The sequence below is a fragment of the Centroberyx gerrardi genome, chromosome 12 (assembly GCF_048128805.1).
Source record: "Centroberyx gerrardi isolate f3 chromosome 12, fCenGer3.hap1.cur.20231027, whole genome shotgun sequence".
NCBI classification, from domain to species: Eukaryota; Metazoa; Chordata; class Actinopteri; order Beryciformes; family Berycidae; genus Centroberyx; species Centroberyx gerrardi.
In genome coordinates this window covers 21,573,437-21,595,531 of record NC_136008.1, presented here as the reverse complement: position 1 = coordinate 21,595,531, position 22,095 = coordinate 21,573,437, and the positions used below count along the sequence as shown (strand labels likewise).

Below are 22,095 nucleotides of genomic sequence, written 5' to 3'. Positions count from 1 at the left end.
GATAACAGCACACACTGGTTTGCAGAGAGCTGTTGTTGTCATGTACCAGTGGATTGTATGGTGCTACTTACAGACGCAGGAATAAGTGGATATGGAGGCTGACACTAGTCCCAAGGTCCTGGAGAAAATTATGAAAATGGCCGCTGCTTCATTTTCCCTTTGCTGGATTCTGTCACAAAACTTGTGTTTATTCTCTGGTCAACTGTAAAGTGCTTTCAGCTGTACAGGCTTCTAAATAGTAACCATCCACTATCCCAAACAGTTGAGCTTAAAGTAATGAGTTTTCAATACCTTTCGAAAGACTAAAAGTGTTGTTACTGTAGTACCATATCATCACTGGCAATTTCAAAGCAGAATTAAAATCCTACCAGTTGGCCATACTGCATTATTATTACTGTATTTAGCATAAAAAATGATACTCCTATTTTCAACGACCATTCAGAAACTGTTTTTCTTGGAGGACTTTGCTGAGAACGGAAAAAAAAGGGAAGTGATGGAAATTAAGTTCAATTTAATCAGTCAGATGTGATGATTGCTGGATCACAGTTTCCAGGCACAGAGCCCCCTGTTCAGCCCTTCCAGTGCCTGAGTGTTCTGGCCATGTAATGTGAGGTGGCAGTGAGCCCAGCAAACGCTGTAAATTATTTCTGAGGGCAAGAAGGGGGGAGAAAAGACAAGAGGGAAAGACTCGCAGTCCCCAGAGACATATAGTGCATGGTGTATAGATATGGGCCCGTCTTTGTAGCATGAAAGAAAGAGGCCTGGCGTGTTCTCTTTTCAGCTACAGAGACGTGGCTCTGTTTGCAGGTCAAATATTTTGGTTTGAACCCCTTCTGCAGTCTGCATAATGCGTCCAACAGCCATGCCTAGCCAGATGACCAGGGACCTCTCCTTGGGGGAATGGAGCATTTAGCAGACTAATCATAATATGCTCCAGTGCATCTAACAGAGATCCAACTCCCCCCCACACACACACACACACACTACACAAGCACTTCTTATAAAATGTAAAGATTATTATTGCATTAGCATTGTGGCTAAAAGGGTAGCCTACTAAAATGTTGAATTTCCAAATTGTGACATAACGATGTTTAAATACATGCTGCAGTGTGTGTGTGTATAATATATATATGTATAGGCCTTTATGCTGTTGCTTGGGGTTTTCTATTGTTTTTTTTAAATTATTTTTATTTATTTATTTAGCCAAGACCTGTAGGCTTTCGCCACAAGTAGGCTAAAACATATTTGAAACGTGTGTGTGTGTGTGTGTGTGTGTGTGTGTGTGTGTGTGTAGGGGGTGGGGTGGGGGGGGGGCATGATTTCTAGTGCTGGACTATTTCGAATTTCCCCCCTCATCTGCTCATGTTATCCGCTCAGGCACATCGGCAGCGGCAGCGGCAGTAGCACACATGCTGCAGCAGCGGTGCGCCGGGACACACACACACACACACACACACACACACACACATACACACACACACACACTCCCACGCACGCACACACGCACGCACAGTCACACCTCAGCATTATCACAATCTACCTAACCGGATCATTTTACACCCCCCACCCCCACCCCTCCACCCCCCCCAAAACCGCGGCAGCATCGCTGATCGGCCCCATCATCCAGCCTCCAGCCTCCCGCTGGGTTGCCAGGAAATATCTGCAGCAGCAACAGTACTATAGGTTGTTATTACGCAGGCTGGCTGCCGATCGATAAACGCAACCCCCCCCCCCCCCCCTCCTCCTCCACCCTCACACCCCCCTTCTCCCCCCCTCCTCCTCCTCCTCCAATACTCGTTTGACATACCAACGGGGAAGCCCTTCTTCATAAATCAGGGCATTTCTTTACAAAGGAATCACTCACCCGATGTTGCTCAACGCCTGCTCGAACAGCTCCGTCTGCAAGATGTTCTGAGGCGGCGAGAAAGCCCCGTTGAAATGTGATAAAACCGAGCTACAAAACTGACGCAATGTCTCAAACTGCATTTTCCCCCTCCGTTTTCTTTTATCCTCAGTAAATGATCACCCCTTTTTCTTTCACCAGCGATACATTCTACAGCCTGCGCTCTCTCCGGACAGCCCCCCTGCACCCCCCACCTTATTATTACAATTATTATTATTATCTCCAGCGGCGCATTAAACGCGAAAAAGACGCCGATCAAGTTCCATATTTCTCCTGCTGCTCCTGGTAAAAAGTGTCCTTAAATGAGACGCATTCCGGGCGGGATCCGTCGGTCATAATGCTCCGGACTTGAACCGACAAAACGGAGGTAATGCCGGTGCCGGTAACGAGCCTTTTCTTCTCACTGTGGCAAAAATCTCTTCTTGCTGTGGAGGAAGAGGCGAAGGAGCGACCGGAGGAAAAAAGAAGCGGAGCAGCATCCTATACGGCAGCCAGCAGCATCCCTTTACCGGCGCATCAGCTGCTGCCTCACATTCAACTCATATTTCCCGTTGCCTATTAAGAGCACACACTCACGCCGACACACGCACAAACACACGCACACACACTACGGGCTGATATGCATTCGTACGCACTCGTTGCCATATCTCTCCATCCTCCTCTCATGCACTCTTTGGGACGCGCACGGCAGCAGATAGCCCACAATACAATACATGGGCGAGCAGAGATGCTGTCGTCAGTGGGTTTTTTTTTTTTTTTTTTTCTTTTTCTTATTTCCCATATCTGGCTCCAGACCATCAGCTCCTCAGAAGTAATAAAGCAGGAGGACAAGGCATCCTAATACCTCTGAAAGAGAGGGTGCCTGTCTGTGAGGAAGGGGTGCACACACATAAAAAAGGAGGGCTTTTAAGAGTTTATTGGTTTGGGTAATGGTTCTGCATAGAACTGTAATGACTCAAAAGATGCTCTGATTTGTTAAAATAAAAAAATAAAAAAATAAAAAAACAACTATAAATAACCCAGTGTGGCTCCTAAAAGTGTGTTTAATTCTGCTGATTTGGAGCATTTTGTACATTCTTAAATGATTCTTTACAGCACAAATATGGTCTACGTGGAACCATTTGAGCATGGTGCTATAATGAATCTGAAGGGTTTGTTACAGCACCAAAAAGGGGTTCTGCTATGGCACAAGCCTGAAGAACCATTTGCTGGTACTCTATAGAACCCTTTCTGACAGATGGGAAGAGGAGTGAGTGAACAGAACAGCTCATCGTCTGAAATGAGAAAAAAATGATATCTAATGGGCTTGATGGAGTTTACTCATAAAATCACCACAGACCATTCCCCATGGGAGGGTGTGTGTGTGTGTGTGTGTGTGTGTGTGTGTGTATGTGTGTGTGTGTGTGGGGGGGGGGGTCTTCAACCTCTCACTGCTGCTCAGATGGGAGGTGGAGTAAGCTGAGGGCAATTTAAATACACACAACAAAGCTATTCAGCTATTCAGGGGTTAGAGAGGGTAAGATAATGGAGCCTTGGTATTATGCATAATATGGACACTCATCAACTATATTTGCTGTAGTTTGGTTGTTCATTAAAGAATGATAATGGCTATCTCTGCATGGCATGTTGAAGGACACAAAGGAGAATTTCTATGTTAAACTGAAGTGCTATCCGGTTTCTTATATAAGAGATCAAATTTTTCTCCCCTTCTCAGGTTGACTGTATCCCCACCAAATGCAAAATTAGCCTCTTGGTAGAACAAAATGTTAAAGCCTGTGCTTTGACACTAAAAATCATCAAGTCACATGACACCCAACATCAATTTGAACATTCTGGATTTTATGCAAGTCATTACAGTTAAAGCCATAGACCACCAGGTCAAAGGATGACCTTATTTTTTTCTGTTTTCCATGTGCTGTTGTTCAAAGCGCTACACACATACCAAATAACACTAATGTGTAAATGGCCAGGCTTGGATGGGGATGGGTCCCACTTGGCTGACTAATCAGAGCTGAGCTAACTGGGCCTAGGTGGGCTGGCCTACGAAGGGCCGGGCCAGGCTGAATGTGTAAAAAAAAAAACTGCAGAATCTTGAGAAATTCCACTAGTGAGTAATTATCTTCTAATCCCGGTGTAATCATTGTTGTTTCATCAGCCTCACCCAACACTGCAGCTGTCCCAGCGTATCTGTGTGTTCATTCAAATGACACCTCCGAGACCAAGATAAATTAGAAGCCTTCCCAAGTTATTTCTCCTTATAAATAGACTGTCAGCTTTTTCCCCTCCTTTCTTCAGCAGAACAGATCCAGGAGTTAATTTAAACATTCTTTAAGATTAATGAAAGTGTTTTTTGGTGCTTATGCAGTGGGAGTTCTATTTATGGACTCTCTGCTATCCATCATCAGCATTATCCCGTGAATTTTCAGACAGCCAGTTTCCTGTTGTGTCACTGCGAATGCAGGCAATGCCAAAGCCAGAATCATTCACCGGTACCATCCCCACCTCTCAAGCCGTGCAATCAATTAATAAACAGCGGCAAGGGCCTGGACTGGAACAGAGAGCGACTGGCTGACTGAATGCTTGGAGCAGTCTGATCTATAGTCTGATCTATAGTCAGTCTGATCATCTATTAAAACCACCTTAAAAAAGCAAGCCATTTGGGCAGAAGATGGATAATGTACTCAATTGCACTGAGACAAAAAAAATAGTTATACTGCATCACTGTTAAAGGTTTAAAGTGGTATAGCTTTGATTACTATTTACAATGGCTACAGATTACACTCAGCCTTTTATCATGCTTCTGTATTGTGTTCTCAGAATATAGAAACAATGCAGAGAAGATTTACAAGCATTTAACACAGAAACAAAAATGTTCCCATGACAGAGGTGAGATATGTCTATTTAGTGGTTATAATAATGCTTCTGAACATCTGGGTGTGTCACTGTTGTACAGTTGCTTGATTACACTGTGACAGCATTTAAAGTATAATCACTAAAAGCCTGTCAGGGAAAATGGACGTGTAGTGGGGCATGTTGGTTCTTTGAGGTTACAACAAAAGAACCATTTGGAGCACAACAACAGGCAATTAAACCAAACTTTGTTTTCTCCTGATTTCTCCATTTCCGTTGCTTCTGAGTGTATACCGAAGTGAATACAAGGTTGCAATGGCAGCGAGAGGACACAGGCCTAATGAGTTGTGTCTCCAAACACACTGTGGGCCGGGGCCTGTGTACGCCGGTTTGTCCCTGCGCTAGACAAGGGGGATGCGGCCCGTCAAGTACACCTATACAAGGTCAGCATAGAATAGGAACAGGGACAGGGGGCGGAATGGGATAGAGTGAAATACGCCTCCTTTCCTACTGCGTCTTTCTAGTGCGTGTGTGTGTGTGTGCGCAGATTGTATATGTATGAGTCAGGGCTAACTCTGTACAGCCCTCCCTTTGGAGTCAGGCTACCCACTGGGCTCGCTCTCCACCGGATGGCACAACACACAGCCCGCAATTCCCTTCTTCCCATCAGGAAGTCTGATCTTGTGGGCAGGGAGGACCGGCAGAAAGAAGAGGACATCTGTTAGTCTCTGGGCTACTTGCTGCGACTCACCCCAGGGTTATGGAAAACCTGATATCACAGCCTCACTGTAACACAACAGAGAAATAGGGGGCGTGCTTCCTTTTCAGAGTTTTACCGCTGCCCATGTGACCTTGGTCATTTCCCTTTACAGAGCTGTGTTTTCCAAAAGTGAAGACACTTTTTAGTGCTAATAACCTTCTGGGAAATCCAGCCCTGATCGCAGTGCTTATAATTAGCCTGGATAGGTCTAAATATAAGTCTGGTCTAGCTTAAGTCTAGTCTAAGGTTGAACACAAGAATAAAGGTGGCATGCCAAGTTACCTCACATCTGTGAGAAGGAGCGAACAAGGACATGAGAGAAGGAAACATTTTCTGAAATGGCACTCTGCCTAGATTTCTGCTGTGGAGACAGATTCAAGTGAGTGTGTAGATACTGTATATGAGCTTCTCTTCCTCCCAGTGGAAAGAGAGAGAGGAAGGAGCCACCATGTGGACAGAATCGCAACTACATTACTTCACACCAGTATCAAGAAACAGGCAACCGGATATAGGATTCACAAGCACAGCATGTCCATGTTATCAGTTGCAGCATCTGAGAATGTTCTACTTAGAGGGGGAATTTAGTGCATACAGTCTCTTTTCTCTGACCCTCTTCTCGCGCACAATCCAATGTCAACCTCATCAATTTGATAACAGTGGCATATGACAAATGGAACACAATGTTCTGCATTACAATTAGGCCTGCTCATGCTTTTCGCTTCCAAAAGCACCTTACTAATGCTTTATTTTCACGACCTTCATTGCCCGAACCGACCTACAAACATTCCTTGGGTCATTACAGGAGGTCCTTGAAGCAAAAATTGTAGCTTCTGTCAAAGGTAGAGACAGTGTGAATTCCAACATTCACCTTTTTCAGCTAGACAACCCCTGCTAGCTGAGCCTGACTCAGAAGGAGATCAAGAACAGCAGTCATTCAGTGTGGGATTGAGCATGAGTGACCTTTAGTATGTGGATACGTGTTGGTATTATACACATGTATAACAGAGCAGAGTGTGTACGTAGTGCGACCATCTGTGTGCATGTGTGTGTGCGTGTGTGTGTGTGTGTGTGTGTGTGTGTGGTGGGTGGATGAGTGTTGTAGAATTGCTGAGTGAGTGCCAGGTACAGTATCTGTGTCTCTGTCTCCTTTATAGGCCTCCTGGGCTCCATGTGCAAGCCGTTTTATATGGGGCCTTGACTGGCTTGCTAGGAGCCACTGCTGTTATGTATGGTTATGTAGGGTTTGAGTCACTATTCCCCACCTCTATACAACCGCTACATCTCAACGCTAATGCTAAAAGGCTCTTATGCAGTTAAGTCAATGCGACTACATGGAGGAGCATTTTATGCAGGTTCTTTACTTCTGAGATGCAGTTTTCCCCAGGCAAACAAGCCATTTAAATCTACACAATGACAATAACAACTCAGTCTGAGTCATATATGTTTTGTTTGTTTTTTTGTTTTTTTGCTGTAAGTAAAATACTCATTCTGAAACTACATTCCTGTCATTTATACAGGTTATATACAATAGCAAATATTGTCTGACGTCATGTTTTATGTAGACATCAGAATGTACCCATAATGCTATGCGAGTCTACGTTTGTACAGACAGAGAAATCTAAAAGTGAAAGCAGTAAGATGTTTCCATGCCACAGTAACCTGTTTAATATGGGAGTAAACCAGGCATTTTAACCAGGTTTCTCATAATCAGAGTATGAGCTACCGAGGTTTTTCTAACCCAGTTGTTTTCATGTGTCGACCCAAAACCGGGTTACTTATGCAACCAGGTTCTGAACGAAAATCTCCATGCAGGTAAATGTAGCCAACTTAGGCAATGACATAGACCCACACACACTCATGGAACTGACCTGTCTATGGGTGCGTCGCCGGGCCCCGAGTACCTCAGCCCTGAACCGTTGTCAAGGGACGCCTGTCTGGGCAGGAGCCCGCCGTGAGGTCTGCTTCTGTCTGACGCTGGTGTGAAGTCCCCTGAGGCTCCCTGGTAGGGGTACAGGGACGGGTCCTGCAGTTTGGCCTTCTTCCCCTGCGGCCCGCCCTCAAACACGCCCCGCACCTGACCAGGCCCCGAGCTGTAGAACCACGCCCCCGATTTGGTGAGGATTTCTTGTTGTTTTCGGCACAAGTTGCATACCCACATAACCTGCAGAGGAGAGAAGGGGGGGAAGTCAGTGGTTTGGAATGGTGATGGAGAGGCGGAGGTTGCCTTATATGACCTATGATGGGCTGTAATGAAATGATTTATATATTTGTGTCATGTATCAAAAAGCTATAGGACACCTGTGAGGCATATCACTGTTGTCGGGCGAAAACCTTTTCATCTCCAAAATGTCAACTTTTCAGGAACTAACTTGACCATAATGCATTTTTGCCTTTATCTAAATGGATTTGAAAATGTTTCATAAACTCAAGGGTCATAGAATTTTCTCAACTCATAGAGGACCATGTAGTCCTTAAAAAAAACATGATAATCACCAAAATTGCAGTTATGAGATTTTCACCAGACAGCAACAATATTCATACATATTACTGATAATTCATATTGAGATGAGGTGAAAGATGAAATATTTTATACACATACAGCAGCCTTGGATATCTTTGAAAGGGAGATGTGGTTTCAGTGAGAAAACATATTTTCTTATTTTATATTATGGGTCTGTGAGTCCAATGAGAAATCTGTAGTTCTTTCAGCAAAGATCACACATTGATATTTCCATAGGCTAAATGCAGCACCTAAGCTGAACTTATTATGGTCTACTATATTACTATCTGCTCTACTATACTCCTATAACACAGAATAATGTACTGTTTCCATATAATCCCCAAAACAGCTCAACGATATGACGACACTGTACAGCAACGGTGGGAAGCAAACTGCAGCAACACGGAGCCTAGATGACTGCTGATTACAGAGATTACTCACATCTTAATGAAGGTACAGTATTTGGAGGTAATTTAATTGTAGTTAATGCGCTTTGGTAAGATAAAGTGAAAAAAATAGAAACATTTTCTCCTGTTATGCCCTACAAGGACTGGAGAGATGGAGGTTTTTACTGCTCTGCTCTGCCATGCCTTTATCTGCTCTACACTGCAGCCCCAGCAGCCAGCTCACCACAACATTAGCCTCATAAATCCAGGAGCAGACAGGAGCCCTGATCACTACACACACACACACACACACACAAACACACACAAATACACACGCTACATACTACAGTTCCACTGCTTTCTCTCTCCACTTATCTAACCATATGGTTTCACCTGTAAAAACCGTATCAAGTGATATCTCTCCGTGTGAATCACTTACTGAACTCTAATCTACATATAAACTTGCCCTCTGCCTACTACAGGTAACTAAACCACTCCTGTCTCGCTCACAGTAAGAAAGTTAAAGTTGATATCTATGTGTGTCTGAGAAGACTAAGAGCTTGCCAATGATTGACGGGCCAGACGGCCAGTAGGGCGGCCAGCAGCTACCGCAGACCCCCCACCCCGCACCCCGCTTCTACAGTCCCAGTGCTGAGTCAGTGCATTACTGTTATTAGTGTGGGCGGGCCCTGAACGCTGCCTCACCCACCACTGGCTGTACTGTAGCTCACTGTTTTTTTGTTTGTTTCTTCCACTGAGCCTTGAATCAAATAAAAATGGACTGAGATGTACTTCTAGATTTATACAGTATACTGAACTTGCTTGAACTGTGTTGGTCTGCACAATTACTGGCTGTAGTGGTTCAATTCTAGGCCGTGCCAGTCTTGGGAAACAGGCTGGAATTGTGGCCATGGCCGCAACCACGGCCGCTTAGCTCAGTGGCTTGCTGGACCTGAAGCACAGGGTGATGCACAGTAGTAGCGGTCACTGTAGAAGAAACCCTACCAACTTAGCATCTATCATGCATTAGTACCGAAGGATTGTTCAGAGTGTTCATTGTTTGGAGTGAAACAAGCATGTTAAGACAGGGAGTCCCATGCTGGCTACATCAGCAGAACTCGCCAGGACACAGTTAGAGGAAGCCTGCCTGACTTTCTACTACTTTCTACTTTTCTTCTTATGCAATGCATAAAAAAAGCTCTTGTAACACTAGTACCACAGGCAGACACATGAGGCATTTATGACCAGCTATCAATGTTACAGATGGGCTATAACTGTGCTGACACACAATGGAAGCAGGGAGGCTACAAATTGTGCTTTATGTGCCCCAGGGGAGTGTAACCAGTGAGGCCATGACTGCCTCTTTAACCGGGGTCATGGTGAGATCTCTGCAGTGAACTGTGGGTCATCTGCTAAGACCCAGGAGCCACCAAGGCCTGTCTCCTTGCTACTCAATCAGACATCATTTCCTGCACCTGGAGGTTTCTCTCTCTCCATTCACTACCAGTCACACATACACACGCAAATACAGCTGCACATGTACACTCATACACATGCATGAATGCACAAATGTGAACACACACACTCACAGGCACCTGGAATTTCATGAAATGAACATGATGTCAACTAACTTAAGAGTTGCACTGAGGCAAATTCCTATCAACTTTGTTGATAAGTCAATAAGTTATTGAATCTTGAATGCCTTAAAATGAAAATAATGTGCTCCATGCACAAAAAGCTGGAGAAATTTGTTTCCCCAAAGTAAAAGGATTACGTGGAGGAGACATGACTAGAAAGAGACAGTAGTTTGACATTGAAATAGCATGGTGGAAAGTAATTTTAATTTACACTTAGGGTGTGGAAGTGGTGGATGGGCATATACATTTATCTTCAACTCTGACAACCTGGATTCAATTGCCAACTCATGTGAAGAAAATTTCTACTGTGAGTGAAATTTTCAGCAAAAGCTTTTCTTTTTCCTATTTAACCATGACCAAAACCTTATCCTAACCTTAACCAAAGTTGTTTTAGTTGCCTAAACTTAATTGTTAGCTATCCTTTTCATGCAACCAACGAACACATGAAAATAGCATGTCCAATTGCTATTGTCACAAATCTTTTGTGGAGGAACATAATCTTCATATTATTTGTGTCCACAACATGTAATCTGCATTTCAGAGTCCATGCTCCTTTAACAAAATTGTGTGAGACTGTTACAACTGTAGTTCATTACTGCAATCTGCCCTTCTCTGTCAAACACAGCCCAGTTCCTTCACAGATAACTGCAGCCCATACATCGGCACTGACCTACATATTTACCCCTCCCAAGTGCAATTAACATAGAGTCAGTTGCTGTGCACCTCTCCAATCTGCCAATAATAATTAACCACGTTCCCAGCCCATGGACTGCACATGCCGAGCTCTTTTATCTCATCAGTGCATACCTAATGAAAACGTGCATAGGTCCAGTGAATGTTGAGCACACTGAGCCTCAAACATCAATGGTTGGATTCGATTTGCACATTGGAATAGAGTCAGAATGAACATGGCTATTGGATGAAATCCTCATATCTCCAAAATGCCAACTTTTCAGGAACTAAATCTACATCTGCCTTGTTTTTAGCTTGATGACAACGCATTTTTGACATTATTTGGTTATAAAGGGTTTTGAAAGGGTTACATAAGAGATTGGAGAATTTTGTCAACCCATCATCCTTCAGTTGAAGAAATAGAAATAACCTATGCTCAAGGAAAAATGTAATCCTGCTTCATCCCAGTATAAGATGAGTGGTAGAAAGAGAAGCACGCTGTTTCATCCAAGACACTCTTTCCTGTCTTTAGTCACTCTGGCGGAGTCATCACACAGCGTGAGGCGGCTAACAGTCCATCTAGTGATGCAGTACAGAGAGAGCGTGAGCTTGACCCACACTGACAGGGAACTGTAATATCCCTCATTCCCTAATACACCACACACACCCCTACAAATGTGTGCGTGAATGGATGTATGCACATAGACACAGATACATACACACACACACACACACACACACACACACAGGTCAAGCAGCTGTGATGGCCAGAGGTATGTTCACTGCAGCCATTCTCCCCCTGACTCCAAATACACACACATACACATACACATACACACACACACACACACTTCCCCTCGGCTTAACTCTTCACGGCTGAGTGCAGGCAGGGGGGTGGGGGCTGCGGCCCTCAGGCAGGGCCATTTCTCCCTGTGTTTGCACATTTCATAGTCATTGAACCTGCAGCCAAAAATAGAAAGCTAAAAACCTAGCGCTACCACACGTTGCGAATACCAGGAAGATATATACTCTATTAAATGTGCTATAGGCAGTTTACTGAGGCACTGAATTAAGGGAAACAAACACCGAGTGCCATGGGATCAATAAATAATTTCCTTTCTAATACTTTCCCCTCAGACCGAGGGTGCTTTCAATGATACCAGCAATCATAATCTTTCTCAAAAATGTGTGTGTGCTTGAGAGCGAGTGAGAAAGAGTGTCTATGTGCGTGTTTTCCAAAACACCAGCCAAGAATGCCATATTTGACCGACAACAGTCTATTCCCAAATGATGTGTGGCATATGGCCTCTCTCATAAGGATGGTGTGACTTATATTTTTTAAAATGCCTTCTTTTGCAGTGAATAGTACTGCCCTATGTAGCTATATGGAGAATAATATGTGGCCATAATATGTAGCCTTCAGCTATGTAATTTACATGTTCTCTTCTTACCTGCCCTGCAGAGCCACATCAAAGTTCCCCTGGGGGAGACACACACACACACACACACACACACACACACAAGCCTGGTTCACTGTAACAGAGAGCATTGAGCTCTCTCTTGTGGCCATTAAACAGCACTACAACACTACTTAACAGTGACTGGCTATAGAGTGAATCAGCAAGATCCTTCCAGGTACAGTGTGTTTAAATGGAAAGCCAACTCCAATGTTAAATGGTTTAATGACATTTGTTTTTTTTACATTCTAGCAGAATATGTTAACATAACTGCCAAAATGATACTCTTGATTTCACTGCTCTGATGAAAAATCCAAAAATGGCTTTGCTAATGATCCAAAAGTTTGACATTTTTAAATACATATAGGCCCATGACCTGATCATCACAGATGCTACAGTGGTTTTGTTTGACAGCAAAAAGAACTAAAGTAAAGACTAAAAAGAGATGGTACATGCTGAAATATTGATGTGGTGGTAAATGAACTGTCATAGGTATCATATTGCCGTCCGTTTCTCTCCTTCACCTGAACTGAACTGAACTGAACTACTCATTAAAAACTCATTGTTTGGGGAGTGGAGTGTTCCTCAGAACATCCCAGTCTGGACCCAGTCCAGCTAAAGAGTACAGGCATCAATATGGATACTATCTAATACACTCCAGAGCAGATTATTGCCGTGGCTGGGGGCTAGTGCGTGTGGCTGCAATAATAGACCTTACTATGCATATGTAGGGCAATGAATAATGTATAATAAGGACAGGTGAACCTCACTGGATTTTAAAGAGGGTTTGAATATTCAGATTTGTATTACTATTATTTTCAGGAGTAAGATACCATTGTATAAAGTATGTTTTCATGCATAGATTTAGTTTCCTTAGTTTTCTCCATTATACACTCGCATTTTATAATACAGCTAGAAGCCTATAAATAAAGGGACACTTTGATGTTTTTGATTGCACCATAGATACTGTATATGAAATTAGGCTTCAGAAGCCTCCTGAATAAAAAGTTTACAGGGCATTTTGGTGTGATTCATTAGGCAGCCAATGAGAATGAAAGGGGAGCGCCTACATTCACATGCTCCAACACTGCCTACACGTGGTGAATTACATTTTAATGAGCTTCTAATTTTAGTGTGCCGCGGCGGTAATAATAATAGACTTGATGCATATTTATGCCCCTTGTTTGAAGTTCAGAGACATCAGAAAGAGGAGAAAAAAAGGCGGTAGAAATCCAAAATGTGGTTTCAAATGGAGATGGCAGATGTCTCTCAGCCCCCCCCCCCCCCCCCCCCCAGGCCCAAACAGACACCAGTGAGGGATATTGACCAAGCAAAAAAATCTAATTTGGTCACACATGACGTACATTCCTTGGCACAACATCAGGTGATTTTTGCATGACAAATTAAACGTCTGTGATCGATCGAACTGAAAAATGAAATGAAAACTTAAAATCAGGAGTTATGGCGTATCTTCAAAAGGGCGCATGCAATTTTTTATATCGACTCGGAATTACCAGGTTTTCAGGTGAAATGCAGCATTAAATATCGAGCGAATGTGCTGAATTATTCACAGTTGTGAAAACAGCATGACTGGTGGAAAACGCGATGCAGTCAGTCTCATTCTCACTCAGCTTACCCATGGTGCCGTTGAGAGAAAACATTTGCCTATGCAGAACGATCGGCGTCTCTTAATCCTTATCTGGTGAGGATTGTCCGCAGTTTTCTGTTCCTGAAAATGAAGAAACTGCTCCGACCTTCAGCACCGCGGACAGCTCCAACTCCAGACAACAGGCTGCCGGACAGCGGCTGGTGAAAATACCGTGAAGGTTACACGATGCTGACTGTGGGAGTCATTTGACCAAGCTCACCGAACAGAGGGACACATCCGATCCCTAAAATCCAACCAGCCTCGTTCCCAGTTTCTACCAAGACAGCAATTACAGAATCACACCAAAGACGCCAATTTTTTTTTATTTTTTTTTAAAAAACGACAAATTCAAATATTGAACTGTTATGCAGGATCCATCTTCGTGGGAAAACGTACAAAAACAATCCCGGACTCAATGTCAGTACGGGGAGAAAACATGTGAGCGGAGCAATAACGCGTCAAATCACGTTATCTTCCTCACCGCCGCTGTATTAGTTCATCTCTAATAGCGAGTCCAGCTCTGCCGGAGCTGCTGAGAGCTCATTACATATGCGGCGCGTCCCAACTGTGCTGCCACAGTCCAATAGACAGACACGGACCGGACCTCCAACCCGGAAGCGAGCGGACAGGACGGGTCTGCCAGTAATGTTAAGAAGCCCACTTTCGGTCACCTCTGACTCAGGCTGTGCTCACGTATCTTATTTCAATGAGACCTATAACACAATACAATGTCATCGATATATCTTTGTTTGTGTTGTCAGACTGCACGGCCGTGAAGTGACTTGATTCAGAGTCAGAATACACGCCAGAAATTACGCTGCGTTCACGTCCTATGGGAAAAACCGTCAGATCGATTGGGTAAAAACAACGAATTGATCGCACGTTCAAACGTATTTGAAGCAGTCAAGACGCCATGATTGAAGTTTTCTGAAGACTGGCTGATCTTGCTTAGCTGTCTAACACTAAGACACATGCACTTACACATGCAATTGACTTCAGGTTTTTACAGCAAAGCAAACATTGCAAATCCAGCAAGTAGCCTAGTTGTGTCTTACCATGGCATTTTAAGTGTTGTGAGCACAAAAAGATGTGTGTTTTGAAAATTGCTCATTTTGCTTTATTTAAAATGAATATACAGTATATCATTCCCTACACTTGGCTACCTTGGTGGTGACGCTCAGAATTCAGTAAGTCAGAGAAATCAAGGTCCATTGCCAAACCAAATCAAGCTCTTAGCTGACCATCAAAAAATTGTCCCCAGCACTTTTCCATCCAAAGTGACGCCCTTGAGGTGACATTGACGGCATTTTCAAGGAAGCTCATATCTTTCCCATATGACATCAGTGCAGCATTATATCAATATCAAGGAAAAAGTACACGTTAAAAGCTAACGTTAGCATGCTGTAAAACTGAAGCTCTGCAGCCAATTTTAAAAATGTCACTTTGTGTGCACCTTTGTAGGCCTTTTCTTGTTTGCCAACACTGGCAAATTTGCACGCTCAACCTCCAGCACAGTGTCTCGGCCTATCAGAAGTTGACAGTGATGGATTACCTTTACTGACCAAATTAGAAGCTTCCGGAGTTGTTTTCTATCTGCCGCTTGGAACTGAATGGGAGTGAATGAGCCCAAGAGGTATGGCAAAACTGATTAAAAAATATCTTTAATCATGCATACATGTAAAAATTGTCACAATTAACATTAAAGGGATGGAAAATGTAAAAAAAAATTAGCAAAAACTCAAATTACAACTTTATTGGAGAAATGTTCATAAATTGTTTCTATTCTATTCTATTTCTATAGCCTGATGGTGCCGCTATGGAGCACAATCAAATGTGGTCTGTCACACTTTGGGGTCCATCCCAAATATGTATGTTAAGTTTGGTTGCTCTAGCATCAAGTATTTAGGAATTATGCCTCACTTGCTGTTTGTGCATCTTTGCCGTCAACTTCATTTGGGTACCACAGTCAAACAGTTTGGATTTTCAAAACTCTGGCTGATAGTCATAATCTAGGAGGTCCATACATACTGCTTTGCAGGAGAAACAGCGGAAAATAGGTTTTGCATGAAATTCAAAATGGTGGGAAACAAATTATGGAAAACATAAAGTTTTCTAAATATTTAGGGTTTCAACCATACGGGATTGAACCCCTAAATATTTGAAAATATGTGACTATACTGTAGAAAATGTTACGGCAGCATCACCAGGAAGAGACAGAAAATGCTAATTTTAACATTGCCGTTAATAGGGAGTCTCCATATATGGTGTCTGTCTTCCCCTTCTGTCCGGTGGCGTCCTTCCCTTCCGTTTAATCTATGATGCTGTTCAGGGATTTACAAAGCTACTTCTAATGCGCCGCAGCAACATGCTATTTCAAATGCTGTTTCAACTTTGAGGAGGATCCGGAAAGATACTGTAGTCGCTCCACTTTTATTTTGCAGCAGAAAAGTTGAGGGGGCCCAGAAGCACATGTGACGTCCTCAAAAGTCGCTTTAATCACGAATGACTTCCTCCCAGGAGACTGTTGATTCCTCAGGCCCTTTTGAAGCCACATCAGAGGAAATGGTGGGGAGCTCCACCGCTACAAGCGGGGATTCTGGAGACTTCAGAACATTGACACACAGTTTATCTTTATATCAAAGGCTTTCTATATTTTTACCCCAAAAAGTCACTCTGTACTTTGTGCCTCGCAAGTATATATACTGTAGAGGCTAAGCCACCTGGCCGTCCTGTAAGAAGCTTTATCTTTATCTTCAAAACTTCACTGTGAACGATGATTGTTATCCACACAGACATTTTATCAGCGTTTTAATATCTATTATTATCCACCTTGTTGTGATAAGCACAGTGATTAATTGTGACTATAATCTCAAATAAGTACTTGATTCAGCTAAACCAGGTCTACTGAGAAGCGCCCTCAGAGCTCAGCGTGGGTCTCTCTATCCAGCCTTTCCTTCTTTTACCGGCTCTTTAACTCTCAGTCCCTCTATATCGTATTCCAGTGTCCCACAGCTCTGCTAGCTGCTGCTGCTGCCCCAGACATAGAGACTTGTAAATATTGATGCCGTTTCACAGAACAAGATCTCTCTCGCCACTGCTGTCACCATTTGTGAGAGAGGGAAAGAGTAGACGGATGGAAAAAGGGCAGATTTCACCACCACCACCTCTTTCACTGACACACAAGCTTTCAGACATGCCAGTTGGGCACACCGAAATGTGCCCCGTTGTTTGTGGCAGAGTAATCAAAGCCACTGTCCATCTGCAACGACAAGCATGGTCACCTAAAAAGGTCAGAAAACAATATCACGGTAGTCCTGGTGAGCTGAGGTGCGCACCATATGCTCACAGCAATGTGGGTTCTGCCATGTCATGTCATGTAATCTGTCTATCTGCGAGCTTTGCTGCCTTTCTCCACTGTCTACTGTCTCATAATGTGGAATTGACATCCATAGCCCAACATCAATCTACTTGCTTGTGCTACTAACATCTACAGAAGTTCTACTGTTCAGATAAACTTCCGTTTTTACATTAATTTAAAATGAAAATCAACATTTTGCCCAGTCTCCTAGATAATGATTTGCATAATAATCTGTTCTAAATAGATGCAAGTCATGTACAGCTAACCCAAATAACCTACGCGACAAGAAGGTCTAGCGTGAACATCTTACTCTAGTTCAGGGGGTTAACTTGCACCCAGTCCGGTGACGTCTCATTCTCACCGAGCTGAAAGAGAATCTTTTCATCTGGGCTCACCTAGGAACCAAACCCCTGCCTCGACTGGCCCCTGTTGACCCTGTTGGCTCCTCATGGCCCCTGTCAGTCCCGAGTCACTGGACTCTATTACCAGATTAATGGAGAACAGTTTGTGTATATGATAGGTTGACTAGTGACCTACCCCCACCAGCTCCCAACTTCCCTCTCCACCTCTTTCCCTCATTTCCATGCTAGTTCTCCCTGCCTCTGACTGACCCCATCACCCAAACTTCAATATCCCGCCATACCACAAACCCTTCCTCTGCACCCCTGCTGAGGAAAACTACATGTAGAAACATTTTCTTGGATTTTCAGCTCATTCTAATGTCATACCTGCAAAAATATTTGAAAAATGGCCAGAGATAGTGGAGTGGTTAAGTTCCCACCTCAGGAGCCACATATATATATTAATATCACATATTATATGATATTAATATCAGTGTCCAAAGTATATCATCCACTCAGTCTGCAGGGAGAATCTGCCCAGGAGTGCCAGGAGGCCAGGCCACCACCAGGTAAACAGCGGGCATCAGCTCGGGGCACATCCCAGGGCATATCTGCCAACACCCAGACTATCCATCGCCAACCTGCTGCCACCGTTACTACTCAACACCATCTGTACAACATGGTAACCGATCCCCCGGTCATTATCTACCTGGGAACAATAGCAGCCTGTACAACTGGGGTCTTGGCAGTGGACGGCCCAGCAGGACACTGGATTGCCACAGTGTTTTTGCTGTAGTGCCCTCCAGTGTGGCCTATAGACTGCCTGGCTACTGTTTGGCAGTCAGCGGCTAAACACAAGCAGGTCAGAGCTAAGACAGCTGTGGGAAATCTATTTTACACATGGACAACTACAACAATATGACCCCTGTGATGCGTTCATCTAGCTGTCTTTGCGATGCTATATTTGTTTAGTGGGCCGTATAGATGCAAATAATCCCCAAGGGGATTCAATACTGTAATCAGTCATTATGGCTTTACTTTCTGATCTATATTGCCATCGCCCGATGCTTTATCACATGTAGGACTTCATGTTCGCATTGGATTGGGATAGTTTGGATTGCGTACAGGATTTCATATTGATCAGAGCTGTTGTTTCACAAATAGTCTGGTTAGGTATGCTAATTCCATCATCAACTTTTTGGCATTACTATCAACGGAATAATGTTGATCTACACTAGGAAAATAGCCCGATTAACTCTAAGAGAACATGACTGCCTGTGTGTTGAAAGTGAAGTCGCATTTCATCCTGCTGAAAACAGTGATAACTGGTCAATCATTTGAATGAGCTAATGCACTGATGAATGTTCGAATAGAATTTAAAAATATGAACCAACATCAAAAAAACATATGAACAAGACTTAATTGGACAATCACCACAACTGTAATTTCACTTTCGATTGGTAGACTCAGAGACAAGATTGATCAGGATTGTCATAAGTGTGTTTCATCTCATTGTTGGCCGCTGTATGTGTACATATACATATCACAGCATTTCATGAGCAATGCTTGTATTCAGACACAGTCTCAAGAAACGCAGAAAAGGATTTGCTAACCACTTTGTCCTCCTGTTGCAATTCCATGAGAGCAGGAATGCAGCAGAAAGAGGGAGACAGAGGGGGAGGGAGGAAAGACAGGGAGAGAGAGATTGTGAGTGGCATTAGTAGTAGTAGTATCACACATTCCAACAGCGAAGGATTGGACAGCATCGCACAAAAACACTCAAGCTCATGATTCAAATTTAAGCGGTCTAACACTAAAAGCTCTGGCTTAGTCTGTGGGGAGGATTTTAGCAAGGTTAGTTAGGCACTGGAGTGCCACACACAAACACAGCCAATAGGTTCCTTTAGGGGGAAAGAAAAGGAGGAACAGTTCCCTCCAGTGGTGAGAGAGAACAACTGTAAGTCAGACATGAATAAGAAATCTACAGCTGTCTCTCAGCGTATCCGATGTTGAGAGTGAACAGAATTAGAACAGGCATGCAGAGTGTCTTTTCTTATAGACATTATTGATTAGAGTGGATGTTGATAATCTGAGAAGGATGAGTTGCCATTAGAGACACCACTGGCTCAGCTCCCAGATATGATTTCACTCCAATGTTTCAAAACCTTGGATCTCAAATAGTAACATAGGGAGAAATTTGCCTGAGGGTGTCACGTGTGCATGTGTGTGTGTTTTTATAAAGCCAGTTTTACCTTATTTGACCGCAGAGACACTCGTCCTCCGCACCGAGCACAGAATTTCGTTTGGCAATATGAACAGAGGTGGCCACAGCCATCGGCAAACTTGGTTTTGTGGCATATCCCGCAGGTGGGGGCTTCGCTCTTCTGGTCCTGAGTCTCCTTAGACTCCTCCCCCATCTTCTTCACCTGGTCCTTATATGATTCAAACTGCTGGTGCAACTTCCTGTAAGCAAACAGGAAGAACAGAGGTTAGGAAAATGGCTAGAAGGTTTGATGGCCTCTACTGTGTAAGGGTGTATTCATTCTTGGTACTGTAACCACAGTGCAGAGGATTTTGTTTGATTAGTAACTCCTACATAAGGATATGTATCATTATGTAGGAGTAGTATTGTGTATTGTGTTTGATTTAAGAGTGCACCAGAATTATCCTTCTCATTGCCACCATGGCCTAAAGGATTCAAAGTGTTCAGTCCTGTTCTGAAAATCACGCTCACACAATAAACTCCTATTCTAGACTGACTAATTGATCTAACCTCAGACGTGTACAGTGCGTGAGATTTTGAAAGGAAAAGCAGACACTCAGCTTTAAAAGCCCTGACCTCAAAAGCCTCAAAGCCGAGCTTCTCCTTTGATACCGCACCTCTCCCGAAACAGGGGATGGGTATCAAATTTGCTTTGCAAGTTTAAGAACATCACTTAATTCCACTTTCTCAGGTTCCCCGGCGTTTAATGAATCATTTGCACCTGTGTTTCTATATCAGGCCAGTCGTAAGGTAAGACACAGGACACCCAGGTGCCATAATGTTGGACAAAGAAATACATCATACAAACAAGATACCACGGATATTATATCAATAATCTCCAACACTGGCAGTCACACACAGTAGAATCCACCTTCCTACAGGCTTACTGCTGGATACACTATCTGACCAGGGTGTAAAGGATGAGTGAGTGCAGCGTCCATTGTGTTACTGTTTCTCTCCTATAGGTGGCCTGCCACTGATACATTACACCTGATCTTATAGATCCTCAACTCAGAACCAGACAAGACAATCCTAACAAGTCCTGAGAGGCTACTGCAAAACCTGCATGGACTCTTCACATGCATTTTGTATGACACATGTCAATCGAGTGTCTCCTTGGAAACTAAACACTGGGCTGACTTCATAATATGGCGATTAGAATTGGTTTCGCCCCACATATCCCCTGCAACATTCATTAGCACTTCTGAATTATTGAGCAGCGCTATCCTTTTACCACATAGAGCTCTGCGTTTGAGATAAACGTGCTTCCTTTACCCACAAACAGACCTTTAGAGCCCAAATGTAATTGCCGCACAGCCCCTGACGACTATCTATGTGTGTGTGTTTGTGTGTGGGAGTCTCGCTGCCATCTCAACATTAGATGGAGCACCACTGGCATGCCCCCCGTTGTACTGAGGGATTAAAGGGCTAATTGTGTCACAGCCTTTGTCCGTTTACCAAGCAGAGATTAGTATGTAGTCTTGTTTAACAGATCCAACCAAATCTCATTTACTGACAGAGGGCCTGATAACGGAGTGATGACGCCCGTGATACAAGAGGTAAAGCCACTGTCTCCGAGGATCAAGGAAATAAGACGACAAACAATCATGTTCTATTCTCACTTCATCTCCCCTTACGCTCAAACGTTTACAAAGACACGCTTTCGATGCAGGGCCACTGCTCTATTGACAGACAAGGTCACTGAGAAGAGCCATCAAAGATGACCAATGATTACCTCTCCCTTCCTCTGTATCAGGTCACTTCTGCCCTGAGCTCTCCTCACACTCTCACACCTCTCAGAGGGCCAAATAGAGGTTATAAAAAGCATAAAAACCATAAGCAACCATTTTTACAGGTCAGAGTTTTACAAAAAAAACTATGTTTGGACCGTAGTCTATCTCAAATATACCACCACACTGAGGCAAATATCAGGGAGCAAGAATGAAGAGTGATGACAGAGGAAAGGATACATACAGATATAGAAATACAAAAGGAGGAGACCAGAGGTAAGGAAAGGGGTGTGCAGAAAAGACTGATACAGAGGGGGAAAGGTCAAAAAGGAAGAAACAAAGAGAAGAAGAGACAGAGCAGAGCAGAGCACAGGGCAGAGTAAGAGGCAGAAGGCAGCTGGTACACGGCGCCCATCCTCCAGAGGGTTTACTTATTCGGTCAAACACGGTCAAACGTAGGTGACACTGCTGACGAGTAATCATACGCTGCTCATTGTCCCGTCCCATGCCAGCGTATCTGAGCCCTCTTACCTCTGGGCCGCACCAGAACAGCCATACACAGCCGGTAACATGAGCCTCTCTCTTGGACA

General features: G+C 43.7%; 1 protein-coding gene across 5 annotated transcripts in view; it reads right to left on the bottom strand.

Moving 5' to 3' along the window:
• rims2a (regulating synaptic membrane exocytosis 2a) overlaps positions 1 to 22,095 on the bottom strand; it is a 146,658-nt gene that overhangs the window by 100,524 nt on the left and 24,039 nt on the right. For 2 of the 5 annotated variants that reach the window (XM_071902402.2, XM_071902404.2), the window contains exons 4-6: positions 19,765 to 19,975; positions 19,126 to 19,137; positions 7,382 to 7,674 (exon numbers count right to left, since the gene is read on the bottom strand). In XM_071902402.2, coding sequence (XP_071758503.1) covers positions 7,382 to 7,674; positions 19,126 to 19,137; positions 19,765 to 19,975 — 516 coding nt within the window. Of the gene's footprint in view, positions 1 to 1,869; positions 1,987 to 7,381; positions 7,675 to 19,125; positions 19,138 to 19,764; positions 19,976 to 22,095 lie in introns of those variants that run through there. The other 3 variants (XM_078287191.1, XM_078287192.1, XM_071902405.2) reach the window with 2 other exon arrangements.